Source organism: Myodes glareolus, chromosome 2 (assembly GCF_982192425.1).
Source record: "Myodes glareolus chromosome 2, mMyoGla1.1, whole genome shotgun sequence".
Classification (NCBI taxonomy): domain Eukaryota; kingdom Metazoa; phylum Chordata; class Mammalia; order Rodentia; family Cricetidae; genus Myodes; species Myodes glareolus.
In genome coordinates, this window is record NC_142027.1 from 133,899,255 (window position 1) to 133,924,182 (window position 24,928).

The following is a 24,928-nucleotide window of genomic DNA, read 5'->3' on the forward strand; positions in this document are numbered from 1 at the left end:
CCGTGGCCCCTGCCCCTGATTGTGGTGACACCTTCCTTACCTTGCACTGGAGGTAGGTGGTGTGCGGCACCCCAGTGCCGTCCTGCGTCACCACCTGCATGACGTGGGGCAGTTGGAAGGCACCCTCGTCCACACGCTCCACGGCACGGATGCGGGACACTGGGATGGATGAGTGAACCTGTAGGCAGCCACAGGCAGCATCCCTTTGGATGTGGTACCAGGGGGAGACACCGAGGACAGGGACTCATTCTGCATAGCTCTGTGGTGTCTTCCCCACAGTCCTGCTCTGTCACCTGCTGAGTGACTTGACTTTTCTGGGACTAAGTTTGCTTCTAGCAACATTAGCATCACTGACACCATCATCACTAGCATCCCACAAACACCATCACCCTCATCATCACTGTGACCATCATCACTATCATCACTATAATCATCATTATCACCATCGTAACCAGGATTATCAACACCACCACCATCACCACCACCACCACCATCACCACCATCATCACCATCACCATCATCATCACCACCATCATCATCATCACCACCACCACCACCATCACCACCATCATCACCATCACCATCATCATCACCATCACCACCATCATCACCACCATCATCACCACCATCATCACCACCATCATCACCATCATCACCATCACCATCACCATCATCATCACCATCATCACCACCACCATCATCACTACCACCATCATCACCATCATCACCAACACCATCATCACCATCATCACCACCAAAACTATCATCACCATCACCACCATCATCACCATCATCACCACAATCACCACCTCCATCACCACCATCATCACTACCCTCACTACCATCACCTCCACCACCATCATCATCACTACCACCCTTGTTATCATTGATATCATCATCACCATTGTCATCATCACCATCACTACCACCCTCATTACCATCAACATCATCACCACCATCACCACCATCATCATCACCACCATCACCATCATCACCATCATCACCAGCATTCCACAATCATCCCCCTCAGCCTCACCATCATCCTTGCCACGGCAGTTGCTAATGGAAACCCACTGTGCAGGTGGTACTTGACTGTGGCTTTCGGAGCCTTACATCCCTCAGCTCACTCAATGACCACGACCACTCTCTGAGACTGGGCCTGTTATTCTCCCCAGTTTAAAGATGAGGAAACTAAGGCAGGAAGGTAAACGACCCTGCCAAAGTCTCTCGACCTGTGGACCCAGCTTCACAACCCAAACAGCCGATGGAATGCAAGCCATGGCTACATGCCAAGTCCTAGTCTCCCCTGGGCTGGGTAGGATGGAAGACTGTGGTGTCACCTGCCTAGGACAGAGCCTGGCACACACAGGCACCAGGGAACGCTTGTGCACAGGGACGGAGTTGTTGGGCCACTGCCTGTATATGTGCGTACACCCGCACACAGCCAGCAGAAGAAATGGATTGTATGCAAGTCTGTGATGCCTGGTGTAGACCCTGTGGCCCCCAGCTGTGCGTGTCCACACCTGGACAGAATGTCCAGCCATGAAACGTGCACCTGCTCAAGCGTGTAACAGCAAGTGTTCCTGTCCCTGGCCAAGCTTGGAGCCAGCCAAGAGCTTGGAACTTGTTGCCTTATCTGTTATGATATCGGGGAAGCAGTTACCCCAACTCCCACCCTGAGCCTCAGTTTCTCCAAGCACCCTAGTGACACCTTCTTGTGGCTGGAGTCTCACCTGCCACTCTGGAGTCTTGGAGTAGGAGAGGTCCTGCCCACTCAGCCGGAAGTAGCGCTTCTTGAAGGCAAAGCGTGTGGCCAGGCCTGCAGGCTCCTCCTTGCGCTTCAGCAAGAAGCCTTCCCGAACAATTGTCGAAGGTTGGACCAGGGCACAGGCTGGCCCCCCAGCCTCTGGGAAAGAGAGGAAGGGGAGGGGTGGCACCTCCGGCCCCTGCTGCACTGCCTGCTCCGAAGGAGCGGGAAGACCAAGGCTGTGACCTCCGACCCCACTCCTTCACACACACACACACACACCACAGCCTCTGAGGCAAGGGACTAAGAAGCAGGGGAAGGTGGTATTCATATCCCTCTCTGAGTCCAGGGACCTGCAGGAGAGACTGCATCTGGCCATCACAGGGTGTCCAGCCAATTCAGGAACATTCCCAAGTCCGCTCCGAGCTCCGGGCTACAGACCTCTCTCGGCACCCCCTCCCGTCCAAGATCACCACAGCCCGTGCCCCTGGTTACTCCTCCGTGACCGGAGTCTCCCTCTTGGAAGTGCCCTCTAAACCCAAGTCCTCTGCTTCAGAGCACACGACACCGCTCCATTCCCAACACAAGCCCAGCTCGCCCAGAGCTCTCCAGTGCTCCACGTTCTCCGATCTCTCCTCACTTCTGCACTAGCCTCTCTGACGCTCTCTGTCCCCACCCCAGGACCTTGTGCTGTTCACCGCCTGGGTCACTCTTACATCGAGACTCGTTTTCCGAATCCTAGCCAGAGTGCCTCCGTCTTGCACCAAGATGCCCTTTAGATATTCCGTGTGCCCAGAGAGAAGCCAGAAAAGCCATCCTTCTCCCAGTCAGTGTCTCTGAGGGCCCCAGAATCTCCCATAAGAGCCAAACGAAGCCTCCTGGTTTTGGTCTGTGTGTGCCCTGTTTGAGTCTACAGTCATATCCACCTCACTGACGCTAGGTGGCGCTCTGAACCCAGGACTGCATAGCGCCTAGGTGGGAGCTGGCAGCATCCCCATCCAAAAAGTCACAGTATCCTCATTATGGTGGCACCAGGGAGGCCACTCGCTAGGTTGCCCAGACTGGCCTGGAACTCTCTGAGGACCAGGCTGGCCCCTTTTGCCTCTGCCTCCTGAGTGCTGGGATTAAAGTCGTGAACCACTTCACCTGCCCACCCTCCCTCCTTTGTAACTCCCTGGCTATTTGGCCATTGTCTTACAGCTTGGCCCCCATTAGAATGAAATTCTGTGAATAAGCCCAAGATTTTCTTCTGTCTCACTGTGTGTGTGGGGGGGGGGGGGGAGTGCATGCTTGTGTGTGCGCATGTGCTTACGTGGAGACCATGTGTGCGCATGTGTTCACATGGAGACCAGAGGTTGACCGACATCTGAAATCTTTCTCTGTTGCCCCCAGTTTATTTTCTGACACAGAACCACTTGTTGAACCTGGAGCTCACTTCTTGGCCACAGTGACTGGCCAGGGCATCCTGAGGACCCGCCTGTCTCCAAACCACCAATGCTGGGGTTACAGGCAGGCACAGCCATACACGGATTTTAGGTGAGCATAGGGATTTGAACTCGGGTTGTTAAGATTGCTCAGCAAGCACTTCACCCACTGAGTCATTTCCCCCTCATTAATCACTTCATCCAAAGCACCTAGAAGGGTAGCTTTCGTTCTATTTTTTTTTTTTTCAAGTGCTGGTATTGAAGCTAGGACTTCATGCAGGCAAGGCAAGCTCTCCTCCACGAAGCCAAAGCCCTGGGCCTTTGAGACGGTGCCTATTATATGGTGGAGACTTATTAAACGTACCCATACCAGAGACTCCATGCCACGACCCTGTTGCATGACCACATTGGTAGAGAGGACCTAACTGAGCCTGACAAGAATGTTAATTGACTAATGAGTTGACCTGCAGTCAACTAGTTAATTGACTAATTAATGATCTTGGTCCTGGGGAACTAGGGATTGATGGAGTACTGCCCCCCACGCCCCCCAGGGAGGAATCAGAGATCAGAAGTGGTAGGATCGTAGGGCTCACCCTCAGCCCCATCCACATCCACCAGCTGGTCCAGGAAGTCCCTCACGCGTGAGATGCTCTGCAGCAGGAAGGGGTGGAGGGGCGCCAGCCACAGCTCCTTGCCCTGGCCCAGCTGCTGGCCCAGGTTTCCAATGCTCTGCACAGCCTGGAGCAAAGCAAAAAGGAGGCCAAGGTCACTCTGAGGCCAGCGCCCTTTGTGCCCCCGAACTCCCATTCTCATATCTGTACACCTCAGGCACTTTCTGGTCCTCCCACTCCCTTTGGGAGTCCGCACCCCCAGCTCCCGCCCAACACCCAGCACTGCCCAGTTCTATCAAATGTAGACCCGTGAAAGCCATAGTTGTGGCTACTTTGTCAAGAATAGCTTAATTCATACTAAGGTACAGCCCACTTCTCCCATTTCTTTTGGAAAGAGTGAGTTTTCATGATCTCAAAAAGAAAGAAAGAAAGGAAGAAAGGAAGGAAGGAAGGAAGGAAGGAAGGAAGGAAGGAAGAAAGAAAGAAAGAAAGAAAGAAAGAAAGAAAGAAAGAAAGAAAGAAAGAAAGAAAGAAAGAAAGAAAAGGAGGAGAAAGAAAAGGGTCACTGGGCTGGGGCTGTAGCTCAGCAGTAGAGTGGTCGCCTCCTATGCATGAGGCCCCATGTTCAATTCCCAGTACTGCCAAAAGGGATGGGGCTGGAGGGGAGGCAAATGAAAGCTAGTCAAGGTGGTACATTCATGATCTCAGCAATTGAGAGGCTGGGGCAGGAGGATTGCTTTGAGTCCTGGGCCAGCCTGGGCGATGGGTTAAGTTCTAAGTCTCAGTGGCCCAGCAAGCCCATGTTATAGAAAACAGACACCCACACAAGGAAACTGGCTTTCTTTGGGGCTTCTCCCAGGCGGCCTTCCTGATCTTTCCTATCAGGCATCTCTCCAGCTGAGTGGACTCAGGTAGAGCCCCCCCCCACACACACACACACCTTGGCGAGCAGCAGCAAGGAGCGGCTGGTCTGGGGGTCTGCGTGCTGGTCTCTGAGGTCAAACAGCTTCGGTGTGAGGATGGCGGGAGCAAAGAACCGCAGAAAGAGGAAGCCGCTGGTTGCCAGGTACTTCACATCCTGCCAGAGAATCACAGACGACAGTTGGGGAAACTGAGGCAGCAAACACTAGGTGCCTAGAGGAGGGAGGAGGAGTTGACTCAGAAGGCTTATCCTAGCCTGCCAAGGAGGGTGCTCCTCTCTGCCTCGGTTTCTCTAGCTGGAAAATGGGATGACAGACTGATCTGGTTTTAGCAGACTCCTGGGCTCGGAACACAGTCATTGCAACCTCAGAGAGGCCAAGTGGGTCACACAGCACAGCACAGAAGTCAGGATTCCAACCCAGATCTGCGACCTGTCTGGTTGCAAGAACAGGCCATATTTGCCTCCTGCAGCCTCTCCTTGCCACTCACTCTGCGATGGGTCACAGTCAGTTTTAGAGAGGCAGCAACTGAGACGCAGGTGGGTCATTTGCCCAAGATTACCTAGAAACCAACAGCAGGGGTAGGATAGTTTGCCACTCCTGCCATTCAGTCTCGGCTACCCAAGGGTCAAGAGTGTACTTAATCTCTGCTTTCCAAGAGAAGAAACTGAGGCTCAGCGAGGAGCCCTGGCAATCAGGCTGCAGAGCCCACCTGCCCACGCTGTCCCAGTCCCACCGAGTCCCTTTCCACAGCGGGCACAGCTCACTCATCCACTGCTGTGTCAAGCCTGAGCCTGTATGTCTATGTTTATTTTGGGGTGTCAGTCACACCTGTGACAGTAGCTACGCTGGAGTGAGCTAGCTTTCTGGGCATGTCAGCCTTGCCAATGGGCCCTGCAAAGGCTTCGGTAAGAGGGGCCCTGCTCAACCAGAGCCCTGAACTGTCCCCAAATCACCACTTCCTCCAAGGCAGGTCCCCAGGTCATTTTATCCCCCAACCTGAGCCAGACCTGATATAGCACAGGCCTGTCATCCCATGTACACAGGAACTAAGGTGGCGGGGTATCACAAGTTCAAAGCTAGCCTGGGCTACAGAGTGAGTTTCAGGCCAGTCTAGTCAAGTTAATGATACCTTGTCTCAAAATGAAAAATTTAAAAAAGGGGGGGCTTTGGGTGCATCTTACCACTGGTGTTTGCCTGGTGGGCATCGGGTCCTGGGTTTCTCCCCAGGGCCACAGAAGCTGGCTGTGGTGGTACACGTCTGTGATCCCAGCAGGTGGGAAGTGGAGGCAGGGGGACCACAAGTTCAAAGTCACTGGGCTAGTTACTTTTTCATGCACTTGACACAAGCAAGCAACAGTTGCCTGGAAAGAGGGCCCTCAAGTGGAAAAAAAAAAAAAAACCAGCTCAATCAGACTGCCCGTAGGCAAAGCTGTGCAGGCATTTTCTTGACTGACGATTGATGTGAGAGGGCCTGGTCTACTGTGAGAAGCTCGATTCCTGAGCAGGAGTCCCGGGTAGTCTGAGAAAGCAAACTGAGCAAGCCCTGGAGAGCAAAACAAGGAGCAGGGTTCCTCCGTAGTCTCCTCCTGCCTTGACTTCCCTCCAGGATAGCCCACAAGCTCTTTCCTCCCCAAACTTGTCCTGGTGCTCATCATAGCAGGAGAAAGCAACCTAGAACAGTCACCCTTGGGTACGTAAAAAGTTAGAAGAGGCCAGCCTGGGCTAGATCACACACAGACACACACACAGACACACACACAGACACACACACACACACACTCTCTCTCTCACTCACACATGCACACTCACTCTCTCACACACACTCACACACACACTCACACACACACAGACACACACACTCTCTCATGCACACTCACTCTCTCACACACACTCACACACGCACACACTCTTACACATGTGCACTCACACTCACTCACACACATGCACATTCAAACACTCACACTCACACACACTCTCTCGCTCACACACGCACACTCACTCTCTCACACACTCACACACACTCACACACACACACTCTCACTCTCATACATGTGCACTCACACACATGCACACTCAAACACTCACACTCACACACTCACTCACACACGCACACTCACTCTCTCTCACACACTCACACACGCACACACACACGCACACACTCTCACTCTCATACATGTGCACTCACACACATGCACACTCAAACACTCACACTCACACACACTCTCTCACTCACACACTCACACACGCACACACACACGCACACACTCTCACTCTCATACATGTGCACTCACACACATGCACACTCAAACACTCACACTCACACACACTCTCTCTCACTCACACACGCACACTCACTCTCTCACACACACACATTCACACACATACGTACACAGTCTCACTCTCACACATGTGCACTCACACACACACACATGCACACTCAAACACACTCACACATACTCTCTCAAACATGCAACTCGCACACATTCTCACTCACACACATGCACACTCACACACACACACGCACACAAGTGTGCTCAGAGGCTTCTCAGGGCTCCCCACCTTCATGACCTGAGAAAGTCTGTGGTCCCTGCCCACTGGGGACATGTGGGTAGCACTGATGTTGGCTTCCTGGGCTGAGCGGAACAAGAAACTGGCCTCTTGATCTCTTTCCCTCCCCCACCTCAGCCTGCGTCCTACTTAACGCCTCTGAGGCAGCCCAGGTGAGAGCCAGGCTAAGTGGGGTGCAATGCTGCCACCTCGAGATGGGAGGAGGGGGAATCTGGGGAAGAAACCTCCAGCTCTCTGGGCCTCAGTTTCCCAATCCGTAAACAAAGAGCAGAAAGCAGTGCTAATGAAAGCTCAGGCTGTAAGAACTGGTCATCTCCAGCGTATACCAGGTTCTAGGTCTTTCTGCCACGGGGTCTAGTCTTTAGCATTGGGGAAAAAGTTAGTCCAGCCGGGCAGAAAAGTTTCCTCAGTGGTAAATAGTGTGTGCTTAGCGCTCCATCAAAGGACCTGAGTCTGGATCTCTGCGCCATATCAAGTGGCTGACAAGCATCTGGAATGCTAAGGACTCACAAGACACCAGCTGCCCAGGGTGGTCCTGAATTTATAATCCTCCTGTTGCAGCCCCAGAGAAGCTGGGTACAGGCCTGCATCATCAAGCTCCCCATGACGGCCGCCTAAGGTTGTGCACTGAACATTATTAAAACAGGATCTCAGCCCGGTGGAGGTGGCACACGCCTTTAATCCCAGCCTTTAATCTGGAGGCAGAGACTGGCAGATCTCTGAGAGCTCAGGGACAGCCGTGTCTACAGAGTGAGTTCCAGGGCAGCCAGAGCTGTTATACAAAGAAATCCTGTTTCAAAAAACCCAAAACAAAACAGGCAAAACAAATAAACAAAAAACCCCAAGGATCTCAGAGTGGGGATCTCAGCACAACCTCAACACAAGGTGACCGATTCCAAGTGACTTTTGCTTGTGTGTCTGAGTGAATTAACCCTAATATTTCAAAACTGGGAGACTTTACATAGAATCCTGGAAATTGATAAGAGAGAGAGGAAGTTAGTGGGGGAGGGAAGAAGGAAGGGAGGGAGGGAGGAAAGGAGGGAAGGAGGAAGAAAAAGGAAGGAAGGAAGGAAGATGTTCAGCTTAGCCCAGCTCAACTCAGCCAAGCCTGAGGCAGAGGCCCATCCGTCATCACACATATCCCAGAAGCTGAGTCTGGAGAACTGCAATTTCAAGGCCTACCTAGGAAACTTAGCAAGGCCCTATCTCAAAAGGGTGAAAAGAGCACTAGGCTGTGGCTCAGTGGCAGAGAGGACCTGCCCGGTGTGCGAGAGACTGTGTTTTAGCCCTGGTATAGCAGTGAAAAAAGGCTCTACAGGAGCAAGGGACTGAGCCCCATTCCTATGCAGAACACTGGCCTCAGTGGTCCCTGTAGACAAAGCTGTGAGGCTACATTTAGCCACAGTCTCCACCACTCCTTACAGTGGTGTATCTATATCTGTCTGTGTATGTCCCTCGTCTGGCCCAGAGCCACAGCTCCCAGTTTCTACCAGTTGTATCCAGGCTGGGAAAGCCTAGCACCTACAGAAATCACGCGGCCTCATCCTGGTCCCGCCCTTCTCCTTCCCTTCTGCTCTCATCAGTACCATCACCACCGTCACCACCATCACCATAATCACCACCATCATCACCACCATCACCACCATCATCACCATCATCACCATCACCACCATCACCACCACCATCACCATCATCACCATCACCATCATCACCATTACCATCACCACCACCATCACCATCATCATCACCACCACCATCATCACCATAATCATCACCACCATCATCATCACCACCATCACCATTATTGACATCATCACCACCATCAACCACCACCACTATCACCACGTCCTTCATCTGTCATCATCCTCGGTCCCTTGGGTTCTAGGCCCTCTGCCAGGACACACATACTTAAGTCTGAGCAGCCCAGATCTTGGTGTCACCTTTGTCCTGACTCTGCACGTGACCGACGGACACAGTGCCCCAGACCACCCCAACATCCACATCGCCCCTGCAGAACCCTGCACACCTGATGCTCCACCCCGGGGAAGCGTTCCTCCACGCGCCGCTGCAGCTTCTTAAAGGCCAGGCGCAGGGCAAGCGGGCATCGCCCTGCAGAGCTCACAATGGCATCCACGATGGACCCCAGGTATCCGGTCAGCAGCCCCAGGCTGGTCTCCCGCACCTGCTCCTCCGTGGGTGTGCCCTTGAAGGAGATCCTCCTGTAGGGAGCCAGCAGAACCTTCAGTCAGAGTACCACACCTGCTGCCTCAGAACCCCGCAGCCTCCACGGTGCCTCCCTCACACCGGACTCCCTGCTGGAGTGAACTCTGGGGCAGAGTCCCAGCTCAGAGCCTCCATAGCGGCTGCTCCTGTGTCCTGAAGCATGTGGCATGCAGTTAAAAGTGTCACCTCCTCAGAATGGCCATCACCCCGTCACTTCACGCTGTAGCTCTGGGTGTCTTCAGCATGGCCATGTCCGATGCCTTGGCGCTTGCAATCCCTACCACCCGGAGCCCTCAAGCCAGAAGTTCTCAGTCCCTGTATCCAATCATAGCCCCTGGCATTGCCCCCACATGGTCCTAATGGTAATTCACAAGTTGAGTGTCTACCCCTCCCATTTAACAGGCATGGAAACTGAGGCCCATCAATATGACTTTGCAAGTAGGATGGCAGACCTGAGATTAGAAGTCAGGACCAATTCCACTATCTGTCTGCAACTCTGCCCCACCCAGGTTCCCAATGTCCCATCGCCCATAAGTGCCACTGAGTCTCCAGTGGTCTCCTGGAAGTTTCACAGACAACCCTGTCCGGTTTGGGGCCTGGGTTCAAATTCCCACTTGGCAATTCCCCAGTTGTGTGACCTTGGGCAGGAACCTCCTCTCACTGAGGTTCAGTAAAGAGGGCGCTGAAGCCTGCGTCTGAGGTGATCAAGACGTGTGGGTCCTAACAGACGGCCTACGTCTAGCTCTAAGGGTTTCACGGAAGTCAGCCCCCTGACTGTAGCAGAGAAGATTCTGGAAAGAAATGAGGAGGAGTCCACGGAGGTGTGGAGCGGCTTTGAGTCATAGCCTAGCTTGCCTCCAATCTCATAGAAGGTTCCCAGGATCCATTCTGCAGATGACCCCATGTGGTTCTCCATTATCTCCCAGCATTCCCCTGTTCTGTACGTCACTTGCAAAACCCATAAGTGCCCCCAACACTCTCAAGTCACAGGGTGTGGGAGAGGCAGAGGCAGCATTTGGGCTCCCCCTGAGCAGCCTGGGCTGCCACAGCACACACACAGAAACACACACACAGACACACACAGAGACACACACGTGTCCCTAGGCAGGCGGCAGCCAGCGCAGAGCAGCCCCAGGCAGCTGCAAATAATAAGGGACAGCTGGAGGCCTGAAGCACCCCCCTCTTCGCTCACCGGGAGCGGTTCAGATCCATCTTGCTAGGGTCCAGCTCCATATATTTCTTCTCCTCGAAGACGCGGCTGATCACCGGCCTCAGGACCTCGTGCAGGTAGCGCATGCCCACGAGCTGGGGGCAGGGGCCACACGGAGTGGCTAAGGGTGGCAGAAAGTGCCCTGGGCTGGGGCAGGGGGTGTGCAGGGAGATTTCAGAGCCAGGCCAGTCGTGTCCAAGGGTGCCGCCCAGGGCTGAAGCCAGACACCTGCCACCAGCACCCAGCTCAGCTATCTAGGGCCACTTGAGGCCAGCAGGCTCTGGGGACGGAGTGAGCAGGGGGAGGAAGCCACATGCACCCAGACATGCCAGCTCCCACTCACCTTCATGAACTGTTCCATCGACTTGGATGCCAAGGAGTTAGAACGGAAGAGGGTGTTGGGGTCATCTGGGAGGACAGGGGGTGTGTTTGCTGGGGTGGGGTGGGGGCTGGACCCAGTTCACCCCCACTCACTCAAAGTGGAGATAAAATTCTTTCAGCCTCCAGAATCAGGGAGAACCCAAAACATCAACTTTAATCATGGTCCAGAGGCCTAGAGTGGTTTGGCAAGCTGCCTGAGGCCACACAGCGCCTGATACTGGATCTGTGTTCTCGGCCCTCCCGGGTTCACGGCATAGATACCCCAACATATAAACATCCTCTAAAGGACCTCACTTCCCCCTGGAGATCCTCTGCAGACCCATCCGCAGAGAAGAGCGTTTGTGTGGGAAACTCACTAGTTCGGGCCACCTCACGCCTTGTGAGGTAGTCTAGAAAGGGCCCAGCCAGGCCCCGGCCCAGGAAGAGCTTCACCAGCTTGGTGGCAAGGTCTTGACGACAGTCCCCAGAGGCCAGTTCCTCTAGCACAGCCAGGGGGCTGGTGGTGTCCTCCTGAGCAGGGACAGGAGAGCCAACAGGTGACCTGAGGCCCCAAAGCAGACGAGCTGGCCCTGGTTCCCCAGGCGGGGAGCTACACCCTGGACCCAGCAACGCAGGTGGCGGCACCTGGCACCACACCCACCTCGGCCGGCCCCTGTACCGACTCCAGAAGCAGATCCATGAGAGGCTGGTAGCACTGGGAAGGCAGGACACGGTCCTCAGTGAGGCGAACCTTCAGCCTCAGGGCACCCAGGCCTCCCCTACATGGAAGAGACCATAGAGAAGGAGATGTGAGTGCAGGCTAGCCCAAAGCAGGCTAGCCCAAAGCAGGAGACAAGAGCATGGGAAGGGGCAAGGGACACAGGGCAAGGACAGAGGAGGGCAGTGGGAACAAAAGTGGATAGGGAGAAAGAGGCCCCAGACGGTGTGTGGAAGAGCCACAGCAGAGGCCATGACCGGGCGCACAGACACACACAGGACAGGCAGAACAGCAAGTGTAGGCAGGGCAGTAAGATGTGGGTCTCGTGGACACAAGCAGTACAGTCAGTTATATGAACAGTGTGGACGGGAACAACCAGGAATAGACTGGCGGGGCCAGGGCGCTCTGTGGTCCGTGTGCACAGCACACGTGTGCACAGCAGACAGTGGTAGCTAGCTACTCAGGATGGCGTCAGAGCACTTGCCTAGCACAGCCAAGGCCCTGGGCTCAGTTCCTGACACTACATCACAAAGCAAGGACTATGGCCTGGAATGCAGGTGTAAGGGAACCCAGTATTTTTACATTGGTTATGGGAGCCTGTCTATGGTCAGCTGACTGGGCCAAGGGGTGCTGTGTGGGCCGGCGAAAACATCCCAGGGACCTGTGACTAGGGCCAGAGGGGACAGGGTGGGCTGGTGCCAGCACTCAGGACAACCTGCTGCGGTAGTGCCCCTCCCTAGGCACCCACATTTACCCAGAATCCTCAGCTCTAGGGAAGGGCAGGAGGCGGAACCAGCCGTTGGGTGGCTTCTGTTGAAGGGTCTGTGGGGTGAACTCCACCTGTGGGGGACACAGAGGCCTCAGCTGGGGGCCCTGTCCTGCCTGATGCAGGGCCAGCCCAACCCTGGAGGGAAAGGCTGGCCTGCCATCCACAGATGTCCAGTTCTTCCTCTCTCTCAAGCCAGGACACTTAGGGCCTCTAGAGGACACTTAATTTACAATTGAGAAAAGTTAAGGCGCCAGGCAGCAGTGGTGCACGCCTTTAAACCCAGCACTCGGGGGGCAGGGCAAGCAGAGCTCTGGGAGTTCAAGGCCAGCCTGGTCTACAGAGTGAGTTCCAAGACAGCCAGAGCTACACAAAGAAACCCTGTATTGAAAAAACAGAAAGTAAAGGAGAGAGGGGAGAAAGCTAAGGCTTGGAGAGACGGCTCGTCCTGGGCCACACAGTGAGCCCAGTGCCACTACCATAGCCACAGCCTCAGACGAGCCCGGGGCCGTATTCCCAGAGAAGAGCTTCAGAACACCCACTTCCACTGTTCCAGACGTCATGTGCACTGGGGGATCATGACTGTCGGCCTCACAGGGTGGTGACCGTTAGGTCAATGCAGATGACAGGCACCAGCATACCCAGGATCCGTGGGCCTACCCCGTGGCCTCAGAGAGGCAAGGCCTCCTTCACGACCTGTTTTCTTTTTTTTCCTTTAATTTTACGATTTATTTATCTTTTTTTTTTATTTTATGTGCATTGGTGTGAAGGTGTCAGGTCCCCTGGAACTGGATTTTCAGACAGTTGTATGCTCCCATGTGGGTGCTGGGAATTGAACCCGGGTCCTCTGGAAGAGTCCGTGCTCTTAACCGCTGAGCCGTTTCTCCAGCCCCCACGGCCTGTTTTCTTGCCTGTCTCATGAAGAGAGAGACTCCACTACCCAGGCTGGCCAATGGTCCTCGCGACAGCTTGAACACCCACCCTCAGGCCCCAATCTTACCTGTCTGCTCATGGGGCGCAATGGGGAGCCACAGAGAGCATTTATTAGTGGGGGGGGGGCACTCACCATGCCCAGGAAGTCATTCTTGCCCACCATGTCCCAATCCCAGAGTTCCACTCGCAGTGGGGAGGCGGTCCCCCGCGTCCCCCGCAGCTCCAGCACCTCATCCCAGTGTGGGAAGCGGGTCTTCTTGATTGTCTGAGGGCGCAGAGGGCTGTGAGCGGCAGAGGTGACTGACTCCGCCCACTCAGGGGTGCCACACTTCCGCCCGACTGTCTGCTCACCGAGGTTTCCAAACTATGGCTGCCCCAAAACACACGCGCGAATGGGTCTGACGTGCCAGAGATGTCCCGGGGGGCCAGGTCCCTGGGGACAAAGGAAGAGAAGGGTTATGTGGTTACAGGCCCTCGAGGACCCAGACCCAAGGCAGGCCTAGGAAAGAGAGTTCAAACTAGATCCTTCTGATGGCAAGGTTCTGTATCCAGAGCCTGTCCATCACCGGGGCCCAGGCCAGGTCCATCACTGCGCCCATGCAAACCCGGCAGCTTCCATACACAAAACTCACGGGAAGCAGAAGATTTCCCGATTACCCCTGATTTCCATGAGGGGAAACTGAGGCACGGAAAGATTAGACTGTATCACAACACATAGCAAGGCCAATGGAAACAAAAAATGCCTCAATCTCCTCCCTATGTGGGGAGCTACAGGCATGAATTCAAAGCCTGACCCTGGCTGGGCAGTGGTGGCATTAGAAAAAGTCACCTCCCCTCCCTGAGGCTTAGTCCAGAAAAGAAGGACAATAACAGACCCAGTTCACAGGGCCAAGGGTCCAGCGAGATGACAGAGAAGTTACTTAGTGTAGCACTTGGCTCAGCTCGCTTATTCATTCAACAAACACACATGCCCACACCTTGCTTGGGAACAAAGGGAGAGCAGGAGATATAGACATCCTGCCTGTGGTTGCCATGACAACTCGAAGCCTCACCTGAGTCAGCTTCCCCATCCCCCTTCTAGTGGGCCCCCAAATCCAGGAACACCCCACCACCACCAGGGGCTGTTTCTTCCTCCCGCTTGCTTCCCAGTCTTGCTGGGCATCCAAAGCCTTTGGTTTCCTAGGAACCAACACAGTTGCTAAGCGACAGCAATCGGTCCCTCTCCTGCGTGCAAGGATCCTGTACAGCCTAGTGTCTGGGGAGGGGGTCATGGGCAGAAAAGCTGAGCTCAGACCCCTGAACACAATCTGTTTTCTGCTTCCCTTCCTTCTTGGGCCATTCCTCATCCATGCTTCTCCCACACCCAGCTGGGGCCAAGGCTGAGACCTGAATCCAGAGCTGTCAGGAGAAGTTCAGAGAGGGCAAGAAAGGGTCTTATGGTCACACAGCAAGCTAGAAACACGGATTGTCCTTAATATGTGCGGGCAGAACCTAAAAGTGAAGGTTGCTGGAGGGAGAGAGGGAGGGAGGGAGGGAGGGAGGGAGGAAGGGAGGGAGGGAAGGAGAGAGGGAGGCACGAGACAGAAAGGCGGGATGTCGAGAGGAAGAAGAGGATAGAGAAGATGAAGGATGTGGGGGGGGGGACTGAGGAGCTGAAAGGGGCTGGAGACAGAGGAAGGGAGGCAGAGGGAAGATGGACCAAGCTGCCTCTGGGTTTTACGGATCCTGTGTCTGTTGACTTCCTTCAGACTCTCCTCCATCACCCGCCCCGTAAGACTCCAGTGTGACCCCAGGTCGAGCCAATAAGAATTGACCCTGGGATGTTCTGTAAAAGTGAGGTTCTTGGTCAGTTGTACAAGCAAAGTGGGTAGGTCACCAGCCTCAGGCCACAAGGTCTATTGTGCCCCCACTTGGAGACACTGCCTGAAGTCATCCTGGATCCATCTCGCCTGAGGCTGCCTGCCTTCAGGGAGCCAATCAAGAAGTAGCTGTGTGTGTATGATGTGTGTGTGTATCTGTATGTCTGACCGAGTGTGTGTCTGTCTGTGACTGTGTGTGTCTGTGACAGTGTGTCTGTTTGCTTAACTGTATGTATTTGTGTGTGCGTGATTGCATGTTTATGCACATGTGTGGGGGTCACAGACAACTTTCAAGAGTTGGTTTTCTCATTCCACTATGGGTTCCAGGGATCAAACTCAAGTCATCAGGTTTGAGTGGCAAGTGATTTACCTCCACACACACACTCATCTACCTCCACACACACTCATCTACCTCCACACACACTCATCTACCTCCACACACACTCATCTACCTCCACACACACTCATCTACCTCCACACACACTCATCTACCTCCACACCCACACTCATGTACCTCCACACACACACTCATCTACCTCCACACACACTCATCTACCTCCACACACACTCATCTACCTCCACACACACTCATCTACCTCCACACCTACACCCATCTACCTCCACACACACACTCATGTACCTCCACACACACACTCATCTACCTCCACACACACTCATCTACCTCCACACACACTCATCTACCTCCACACACACACTCATCTACCTCCACACACACTCATCTACCTCCACACACACACACTCATCTACCTCCACACACACTCATCTACCTCCACACACACACTCATCTACCTCCACACACACTCATCTACCTCCACACACACACTCATCTACCTCCACACACACTCATCTACCTCCACACACTCATCTACCTCCACACACACACTCATCTACCTCCACACACACACTCATCTACCTCCACACCTACACCCATCTACCTCCACACACACACTCATGTACCTCCACACACACACTCATCTACCTCCACACACACACTCATCTACCTCCACACACACACTCATCTACCTCCACACCTACACCCATCTACCTCCACACACACTCATCTACCTCCACACACTCATCTACCTCCACACACACACTCATCTACCTCCACACACGCTCATCTACCTCCACACACACTCATCTACCTCCACACCCACACTCATGTACCTCCACACACACACTCATCTACCTCCACACACACTCATCTACCCCCACACACACTCATCTACCTCCACACACACTCATCTACCTCCACACACACTCATCTACCCCCACACACTCATCTACCTCCACACACTCATCTACCCCTGGGTTAAGATCTTGTTTTTGACAACTGTAGTGGCCAAAGCATTTAATTCTAGTGCTTGAGAGGCAGAGGCAGAGGCAGGAGGATCTCTGTGAGTTCAAGGCCAGCCTGGTCTACATAGAGAGACTGTTGAACTCACAGAAATCCACCTGTCTCCAACCCGAGTGCTGGGATTAGACATGTGAACCACCATGCACAGTTTATGTGGTGCTGCAGATAGAATCCAGGGCCTGTGCGTGCCAGGCAAGCCACATCCCTAGCCTCCTTGCTCATTTTCAGAGCCTCCCACCCCTCCCCCAGAGCAAGAATACCTGGCCTGTCTCACGTGGCAGCGGAGGCATCGACCCCGAGCATCCTCCAGCAGCTGCACAGCCAGGTAGACCTCACCCTGTACCTCGGCGTCTGGATCCACTCGGCTCAGGTTGATCCAGCTGTCAATCCCTGCAGAGCACACGTGGTGTTTAGGAAGCGCCTGTACTCAGTAGGCTTTGTGTCAGCTCAGAACTGCCACTGATAACAACCATGCACGACGCGGGCGACTTCTCATGCGGGACCTCAGATTCGGTCTGCGATCAGCCCTATGTCAGAGGAGGAAACGGAAGCACAAGGACTCGACTGTCCTCTACCCCACAGCTAGGAAACAGCAGAGATTAGAGAGACAGAGGCAGACGGATCTCTGTGTGTTCAAGGTCTACAAAGCGAGAGCCAGGGCTACACAGAAAGTCCAGTCTCTAAAACAGACAACAGAGGTGGAATACAAACATGGACAGCGCAGCTTTGGGATGTACTCTGAAATGTGAATGACACAGACACACACACGCACTCATACACTTGCGCACGCACACGCTCCCACATGTGTGTACGCGCGCGCACACACACACACACAGACCTTCCGTCACATTTTGAATGTATTGCTTATTGACTTCTGGCCCTAATGCAGCCCAATCTCTCTTGGCAAACATCATTCCTTCCTCCTTTGTTTCTCTTTTGTTTTGTTTCCAGGGTCTCATTCTGTATCCCAGGCTAGACCTGAACTCCTCTTCCTCCCACCTCCACCTCCTGAGTGCAACCAGGAGCCAGCACCAAGGCCACCATTCCTGGCTCTATGCTTTAGCCTCCTCTTGCCCTTTGTGTCTTCAAACATCTGACTCTTCAAAGCACTTGTAACTGTGGCCAGTGTTACAAATTTGGCAGACTCTAAAATCACCTGGAAGATAGCCCTCCAGGCACACCTGGGAAGGATTGGCTGGATCAAGGTTAGCCCCTGAGGACACCCGCAAGGGATTTTCTTGATTACTTAACTGGTGCACCCGTCACGATGTGGGCAGAGCCATTCCCTACGCTGGAATCCTGGACCCTAGAAGATGAAATCAAGGGGAGCCCCAGATGTCATTCCTCTCTGCTACCTGATTGTGGATGGGATGTGACCAGCTCCCTCAGCTCCTGGGGCCTTGATTTCCCTGCCACCATGAACTCTGAACTGCAAATTGGAATAAGCCCTCCCTCCCTCCAGCCACCTCTATCAGAGTCACAGGGAAACAAAAGTCCTGACTTCCAGCCAGGGCTACACTGTGAGACCCTGTCCCAAACGCACAAACAAGCAAACCCCCTTCGGTGGCCCCTGCTGCTGCCAGAAGAAAGCCCAGAATCAGAATCTCTGACACTGGAATTGAGCCACACGTGGGTGCTGAGCACTGACCTCTCACCTCTGAAGAACAGTGCTCGCTCTTCATTGCTGAACCATCTCTCCAGCCCCTGTAGCTCTAATGCAGTAACTAGCAAACATGCAGTTGGCACTCAGTGACAGAGCCATTGGTTTGACCCCAGCACTGATGATGATGGCAATGCACAAATGAGGTCTCACTCTGCAGCCCAGGCTAGCCTCCTAAAAGCCGTGATGACAGGCATGCCCCACCAAATCCAGCTTGGGAAGTCACTTTCATCAGCATCACCCTCCTTACTGGCATTCCCAGCGGTAAGATGTGTATGTGGTCTCCCTCCACCCCACCAAGGAGAGGACAATGTCCCCCCTGCCCAGCACCCACAGGCACCCTTTCTTTTGGCTCTGGAAACTCATGGGGTCTGTGATATAATAAAAAGAATACATACAAGAATGTATGGTTTGATTCAGCGCATAAACTTCCAGGAGTTTCTCTGACTGGCGGGGCTCTGAGTGTGTGGCACCAGGAGTAAGTACAGGGCTGACACTGCAAACTGCTTGAGCTGGAAACACATTGCCCACACCCAGATGCGTCACCAGGGAGCCAGCCAAGCGCACGGTGGGACATTATAGCAGAATGCAGTGACTGCAGAACTCAGAAGCACTGAGGTCCGAAAGGTCCAAAAGGTACACTGCGGCTGCTAGGGACAGCGGCACATGCCTGCCAGATACGGGTGCCTGAGACTGGACTGTCAGGCATTACAGACAGCCTGGGGTACACAGCGAAGGGGACTGGAGAGACAGCTCACGTCCCCTGCTCTTCCAGAAGCTCCGGGTTCGGTTTCCGGCACCCACTGGGTGACTCACAGCCATCTGTAGCTCCAGCTCCAGGGAATCCAGTGCCCTCTTCTGGCCTCTACAGGCACTGCATACATGTGGTGCACTTGCAGACAAGCACGCAAAAAACGCTCATGCATATAAAATAAAAATAAATCCAAATTTACAAATACACGATGAGGCGGGGGGAAAAGCAGCTATGGAAAAAAACGAGTGTAAGAGGCTACCATGTGGACTGAGAAAACCCGTGATCACAATCTCTCTCTCTCTCTCTCTCTCTCTCTCTCTCTCTCTCTCTCTCATACACACACACAGAGAGTGCAACATGGTAAACTCAAACCCTGGACCCAAACAACCTTAATCCCACGTCCTGGCTGTCACAAAACGTTTCTGATCACAAGCAAGCCACTGAACCCTGTGGACCTCAGCACTGACACAGGACAAACTTAAGGGAATAAAGGTCCCCACCTCAGAGAGCACACACTCACAGTGTGGCAGAACCTACTATTGTTCTTACTTTTTATGTTAAAAATAAAATCACTGCAGAGATGGGGTGCAGTTTAGAGGCAGAGTGCTAGAGACCCTGGTACATCGCAAGCACACAGCAAGCAAACACAAAGTGTCTGGAAGGACATGAGGAGACTGGCCGCAGCCAGGCATGAGAGTGTGCATCGGAACACCTACATGAGGGAAACTGAGAAACGGGAGTCACAGCTTGGAGACTCTCTAGGGCTTGATCGAGAGAGCCTGTCTCAAAAAGACGAAACTGAAGCTGCTGGACCCCTGGTCTATGAAAACGAATTAGCTGCTCCATAAATGAACTGAACGACAAATTAAAGAGACGGGATACAAAAGACACATCTACCGGGCAGTGGTGGCTCACGCCTTTAATCCCAGCACTTGGGAGGCAGAGGTAGGCGGATCTCTGTGAGTTCAATGCCAGCCTGGTCGACAAAGTGAGTTCCATGGCAACCAGAGCTGCTACACAGAGAGACTCTATCTTGAAAAAAAAATGAAAAAAGGAGGGGGGACTCTTCCCCCTTCAGACTCTGAGGCCACTCCCTCAGCCCTTGCAAGGCCCCTGTAGCTCAGATCATCTTTTTCTCCCCCTCCAGTCAGGATCTGCTCACCTCGAGGGTCAGCTGTGATGGCCTCCTTGCTCAGGGAGATCTTCCCAATGGTGTCGTCGTGTCTGCGGAAAGGTGGTAGGAGAAGGTCAGACCAGGGCCAGTACTCTCCCGTAGAGCCGTGGGGACAAGTGTCGGGGTTGGAGGCAGCACCCTTCTTCTTGGTGTGTAGATTGGCGTGTGACTTGGGATCCCCATGCACACCCCACCCACCCACCACACACCCAACAGTGTCCTCATCCAGCACGTAGACGGCCAGGTGGTGGAAGTCCAGCGGCAGGTGCACAGTGTATTCCTCCCCCCAAAAGGGGCTCAGGCTCCTCCAGATGGTTGCTGTCCTGCAAGAGGGGTGCTGGGCTAGGGCCTCATACAGTAGGTGACCTGGGGATCCCCACAAACAAAGTTAGGGGCACACACACACACACAAACACAGCAGACATAGCCATGCACACGCACCTAGAATCTACACACACCCCCATCCCAGGAATACAGCAAGTGCACCCAGACCCACGAGCTCAGACAGAGAAGCACACCCGGACCCAACATGCACACGTGCCAGAGATGCAGACAAATGCAGGTACGGCTGCAGGGAATCTAAATGTGCATGTATGCATGCATGCATACATGCATGTAGGCACACATGCACATAGGCATGTCCCCAAGACACAACTAAAGAGGTTCACAAGTAGACCAAAACCCACACAGAGAGACCCATGAAAACATATACACACATACAATCAGAGAAACAACCTAGACAGGCCGAGGAAGCCAGAGACACAGGAAGTCACACATCCACATAGACACAGATACACACGAGCAAACTCAGGAATATCTAGAAACCTGTCTGTAAATATAGACACAGTATCCCAGATAGACACGGAGACACAAAGGCATGCTTACATAGCAACACAGAACCCACCAGTCACCAATACCTAGTGGTACACTCATGCATTCCCTCCCTACTCCTTCCCAGGCTGCAGACATCAACTGTGATTGGGGTGAACTCAGTGATGCCTGGGAATAGTGCAGGGCTCCCCAGGCAAATTAATCAGGTGAAAAAAAACTGGGCAGGGAAGACAAGCATCCCAGATGGCTGGAATCACATGTGTAAAGACCCTGAGGCAGGCGTGAGCAGGGCCAGTCAGAACACTCGGGGCTTCACGGAACCCAGAAAGTCAGGGGACGCTAGGGTCAAGTCAGAGCTGGACACAGGCACACATACATATGTCTCACATCTGGGCCTAGCACCCTCACAGAGTTCCCACTGTGGCTGTTACTGGGAACAAAGACTTTACACTGCCCAGTGAAGTCCCAACCAAGCCCATTGTACAAAGCTTGCTTCCTTCTGTTGGTTCCTTGCAGCCCAGACAAGGGAGAAGAGCTGCCTGGAGGCATACAGAAAGCCAGTCCAAGACTTGGGGGTTACTATCTTATACCAGGGTAAACACAGAGGGAGCCATGGGAGGGGTCAGCCTTCCTAGGGGCTCCCCACCCCCAGTTCCCAGTCCATCTGGACCAGAACTAGTGCCAGGAGCATCCTGAATCTTGTCGTCTCCATAGAAACCAAGGCTTCAGCCACCCGCCCACCACCCCCTCAGGTCTACAGGGGCTGAGAGCTGTCCCTTGACCCAAGGGGGAAGAGAAGCCCAACTCAGCTGATGCCCCATCAGGACTCAGCGCCCACAGACATCCGCACACCCTCCTTCGCACTCACACCTGAGACATACACACACACACACACACACACACACACATCTCCGGTATGCATGGGAGTCCTGTGGACTTGTACACCCACATGGACGCTCACACGTGGTCAGAAGCATTCACACCAGCTCTGTGGCACCCCAGATGGGCAGGCTGGTATGCACACGTGCACACACACACACACACACACACACACACACACATTCCCACTTGAACACTGGTGTGATTACGACACACCCAGACACCCGCAGCACCCAGAGGCCCGGAGTCAGCCAAACTAGCCAAGCATGAGATGCCCACACTCCCCCCGCCAACAGGCCTTTGGTGGTGGCTGAGTCAGCCCCAGGGAGCCAGAGATATCACGGGTCCCCAGACAGAGGATATTGGCCAGTTGGCATCAGCTGCAGGGTTTTACCCAAGAGGCCAGGGCTAACGTAGCCTCCTTGAAGCCTGAAAGACAACCCCCATCTCCATGAGGGGCTGATCCCTATGCTCCCTTCCCCTCCTGACCCCTCTCCGTGCGGACTACGCACCTGGCCACAACCTCGTCATCCACTTTCACCAGGCAATAGGGGTCACTGCTCCCAGACCTGTGGGAAGAGGAGGTCAAGGAAACTGTTGGAAGGGGCAACTCTGTTGGGAGCCTAAATACCTAGGCAGGATGAAGCTGAGGCCCAGAGAGGGAAGGGGACTTACACTGGATCACACAGCAACTCCTACAAAAAGGCAAGCCCCTAGGGAGCAGCAGTAGGTTGTATTGTTGCTGCCAGGACCTGTCACCTGCCACCCACAGGCAGTATAAGCCTGCATGTCCACCCTGTTCTAGGACTTTGGTTTCGTTACTATGACTCCAACAGACATTAACTCTCACCCAGCCACCCCCCCCCAGCAGAGGGGGCAGAAGAGGGTCAAAGAGAGGTGTGGAGGAGGGATTGTGGGTTGCCCTGAGCTCCCTGATACAGACAAGACCCTAATGCCAACTTCTGAGCTAAACCCTGCGCTCCTCAGCCTGCCCTGACCCCCGTCCTCAGCAGGAAGGGCTTGCAGGCATACACCAGGGTCCAGGACCTCAAAACTGAACACATAGAGATGGGTGTAGGGCTGAAGAATGGCTCAGTGGTAAAGTGTTTGCTGACCATGTTCAAACCCTGGGTCCCATGCCCAGCAGGAAAACCCAAACAAAAGCAAATCCCAAAAGACAAGTGCTATTTCCCCCCTCAAAAAACCCTGGGCCCTAGGCCAATCAAAGGCAGCCCCGCCTACCTCCCCTTTATAATAATAGTCACCAGTAAATCCCAGGTCACCTCCCCTTTATGATAGGAGTCACCAGTAAAACCCAGGCTGCCCACCTGGGTCTCCATTGCCTCATTCCCAAAGCCATCTCCTTGGAAAGGCTGTCTCTCGCTGCCACCGTATAAAATGACCCTCCAAGCCATTTGAGATGGGCCACACCCACAGTCCCAGCTCCCTGGAGGCTGAGGCAGGAAATTTGCCTGAACCCAGGAATTCAAGGTCAGCCTGGGCAACAAAGTGAGAAGAAGGCTCAGATAGATAGATAGATAGATAGATAGATAGATAGATAGATAGATAGATAGATAGATAGATAGATAGATAGATAGATGATAGATGGATGGATGGATGGATGGATGGATGGATGGATGGATGGATGGATGGATGGATCTTTTCTGGACCTAAATCACCCTGCACAGTTTATCTCTGTGTTTGTGTCTGCCTCTACCTTCCTACAACCTCTGAACTGCAACCTCCTTGGGTTGCTGGCTGTACCTACTTCTCCACAGGTCTGAGGGTGTCCCTGCAGGGAAGATTCAGGATAAATGGATGTGCGGAGCACAGGCTCTGGAGGAGGGTGGGATATACGGTACGGTACAGACGTACGTTCAGCTCGGGTCTCCCAGCCATGTCCCCTCTGCTCCTCCAGCTGCCTTCTCCCAGTCACCCGTCCACTCAGGCACAGGGAGCAGGGATGTTGACTGCAGCCTGGGCCTTTGGCTGGCTGGCTGAGTTGTTCTCTATGCCTCAGTTTCCCTCCAAGACGTCTCCACCTCATTCTTCAGCTTCCCCAGTGTAGACGTGGCCCAGACTGACTGTAATCAGTTAGCAATGCAGGCTTGGAGACACAGCCTTTCTCAAGAAACCTGGCTAACTCCAGGTCCCTCAAGGGAGTAAGGGTCAACACGTCTACTTCTGGGGCATGACGCACATGGCCTTATCAGGCTCCTATCAGGTAGGGGCCAGGGTGGCAGGCAGGGCTGGCCTCTCCCAGGCCCTGGTCTCTCCAGACTCCCAGCCTCTCCCATGGCCTCTGCTGGAGTCAAGCATGGGAAAATGTGACCCTCAGCCATCCCTGCTCGGTTCATACATGGAAGCCGTTGGTGTTCATGTGCTAGCTTTGTGATCTCACAGCCACGGCTGTCTCTCTGGTCTTCAGTTTCTCCATTTGTAAAACAGAGAAACCAGTTGGCACACACAAAGTGTTAAACATGATACGTGTGCATAGTAAGCCCTCAGTGATGACGGGCACAGTTGGCTACCCCCTTAACCTTGAGTGTCAAGCTGAATCTAGGACCTCTGCCTTAGAAGGGGAAATGAGACAACACCCCAACTAACACCCCACTCTCAGACAAGGGAACCCCAGCTTGTTCTGAGAAGATCCCTTTTGGAAAAGGGAGCTGCCCACTAGAGAAACTGAGGCAGGGTGTCCAGTAGGGCACAGTGATACCTTCTCAACCTTGCTCTGGGGCATGGCTCAACCGAGGGCTACCTTGGCCAGAAAACTGTAGGAACGGGGGTATGATGCAAAAATGAAAACCTAAAGCTCCTTCTAGAAGAAGCAGGGAACCCTTGAGCCTGTATGCTAGCCCAGTGGCTCATAACTCTCTCCCAAGACTGGTGGACAGATGGTGGACCAGA

General features: G+C 53.7%; 1 protein-coding gene across 2 annotated transcripts in view; it reads right to left on the reverse strand.

Annotated features, from left to right (window-relative positions):
- The window catches only part of Rasal1 (RAS protein activator like 1), a 30,942-nt gene that overhangs the window by 4,502 nt on the left and 1,512 nt on the right, over nucleotides 1-24,928 (reverse strand). The window contains exons 2-17 of one of the 2 annotated variants that reach the window (XM_048422362.3): nucleotides 22,531-22,587; nucleotides 20,518-20,631; nucleotides 20,297-20,358; nucleotides 16,981-17,110; nucleotides 13,835-13,916; nucleotides 13,617-13,748; nucleotides 12,539-12,624; nucleotides 11,728-11,845; nucleotides 11,444-11,597; nucleotides 11,050-11,114; nucleotides 10,689-10,801; nucleotides 9,300-9,492; nucleotides 4,723-4,860; nucleotides 3,765-3,909; nucleotides 1,734-1,906; nucleotides 41-178 (exon numbers count right to left, since the gene is read on the reverse strand). In XM_048422362.3, coding sequence (XP_048278319.3) covers nucleotides 41-178; nucleotides 1,734-1,906; nucleotides 3,765-3,909; nucleotides 4,723-4,860; nucleotides 9,300-9,492; nucleotides 10,689-10,801; nucleotides 11,050-11,114; nucleotides 11,444-11,597; nucleotides 11,728-11,845; nucleotides 12,539-12,624; nucleotides 13,617-13,748; nucleotides 13,835-13,916; nucleotides 16,981-17,110; nucleotides 20,297-20,358; nucleotides 20,518-20,631; nucleotides 22,531-22,587 — 1,900 coding nt within the window. Of the gene's footprint in view, nucleotides 1-40; nucleotides 179-1,733; nucleotides 1,907-3,764; nucleotides 3,910-4,722; nucleotides 4,861-9,299; nucleotides 9,493-10,688; nucleotides 10,802-11,049; nucleotides 11,115-11,443; nucleotides 11,598-11,727; nucleotides 11,846-12,538; nucleotides 12,625-13,616; nucleotides 13,749-13,834; nucleotides 13,917-16,980; nucleotides 17,111-20,296; nucleotides 20,359-20,517; nucleotides 20,675-22,530; nucleotides 22,588-24,928 lie in introns of both variants that reach the window. The other variant, XM_048422372.3, reaches the window with a different exon arrangement.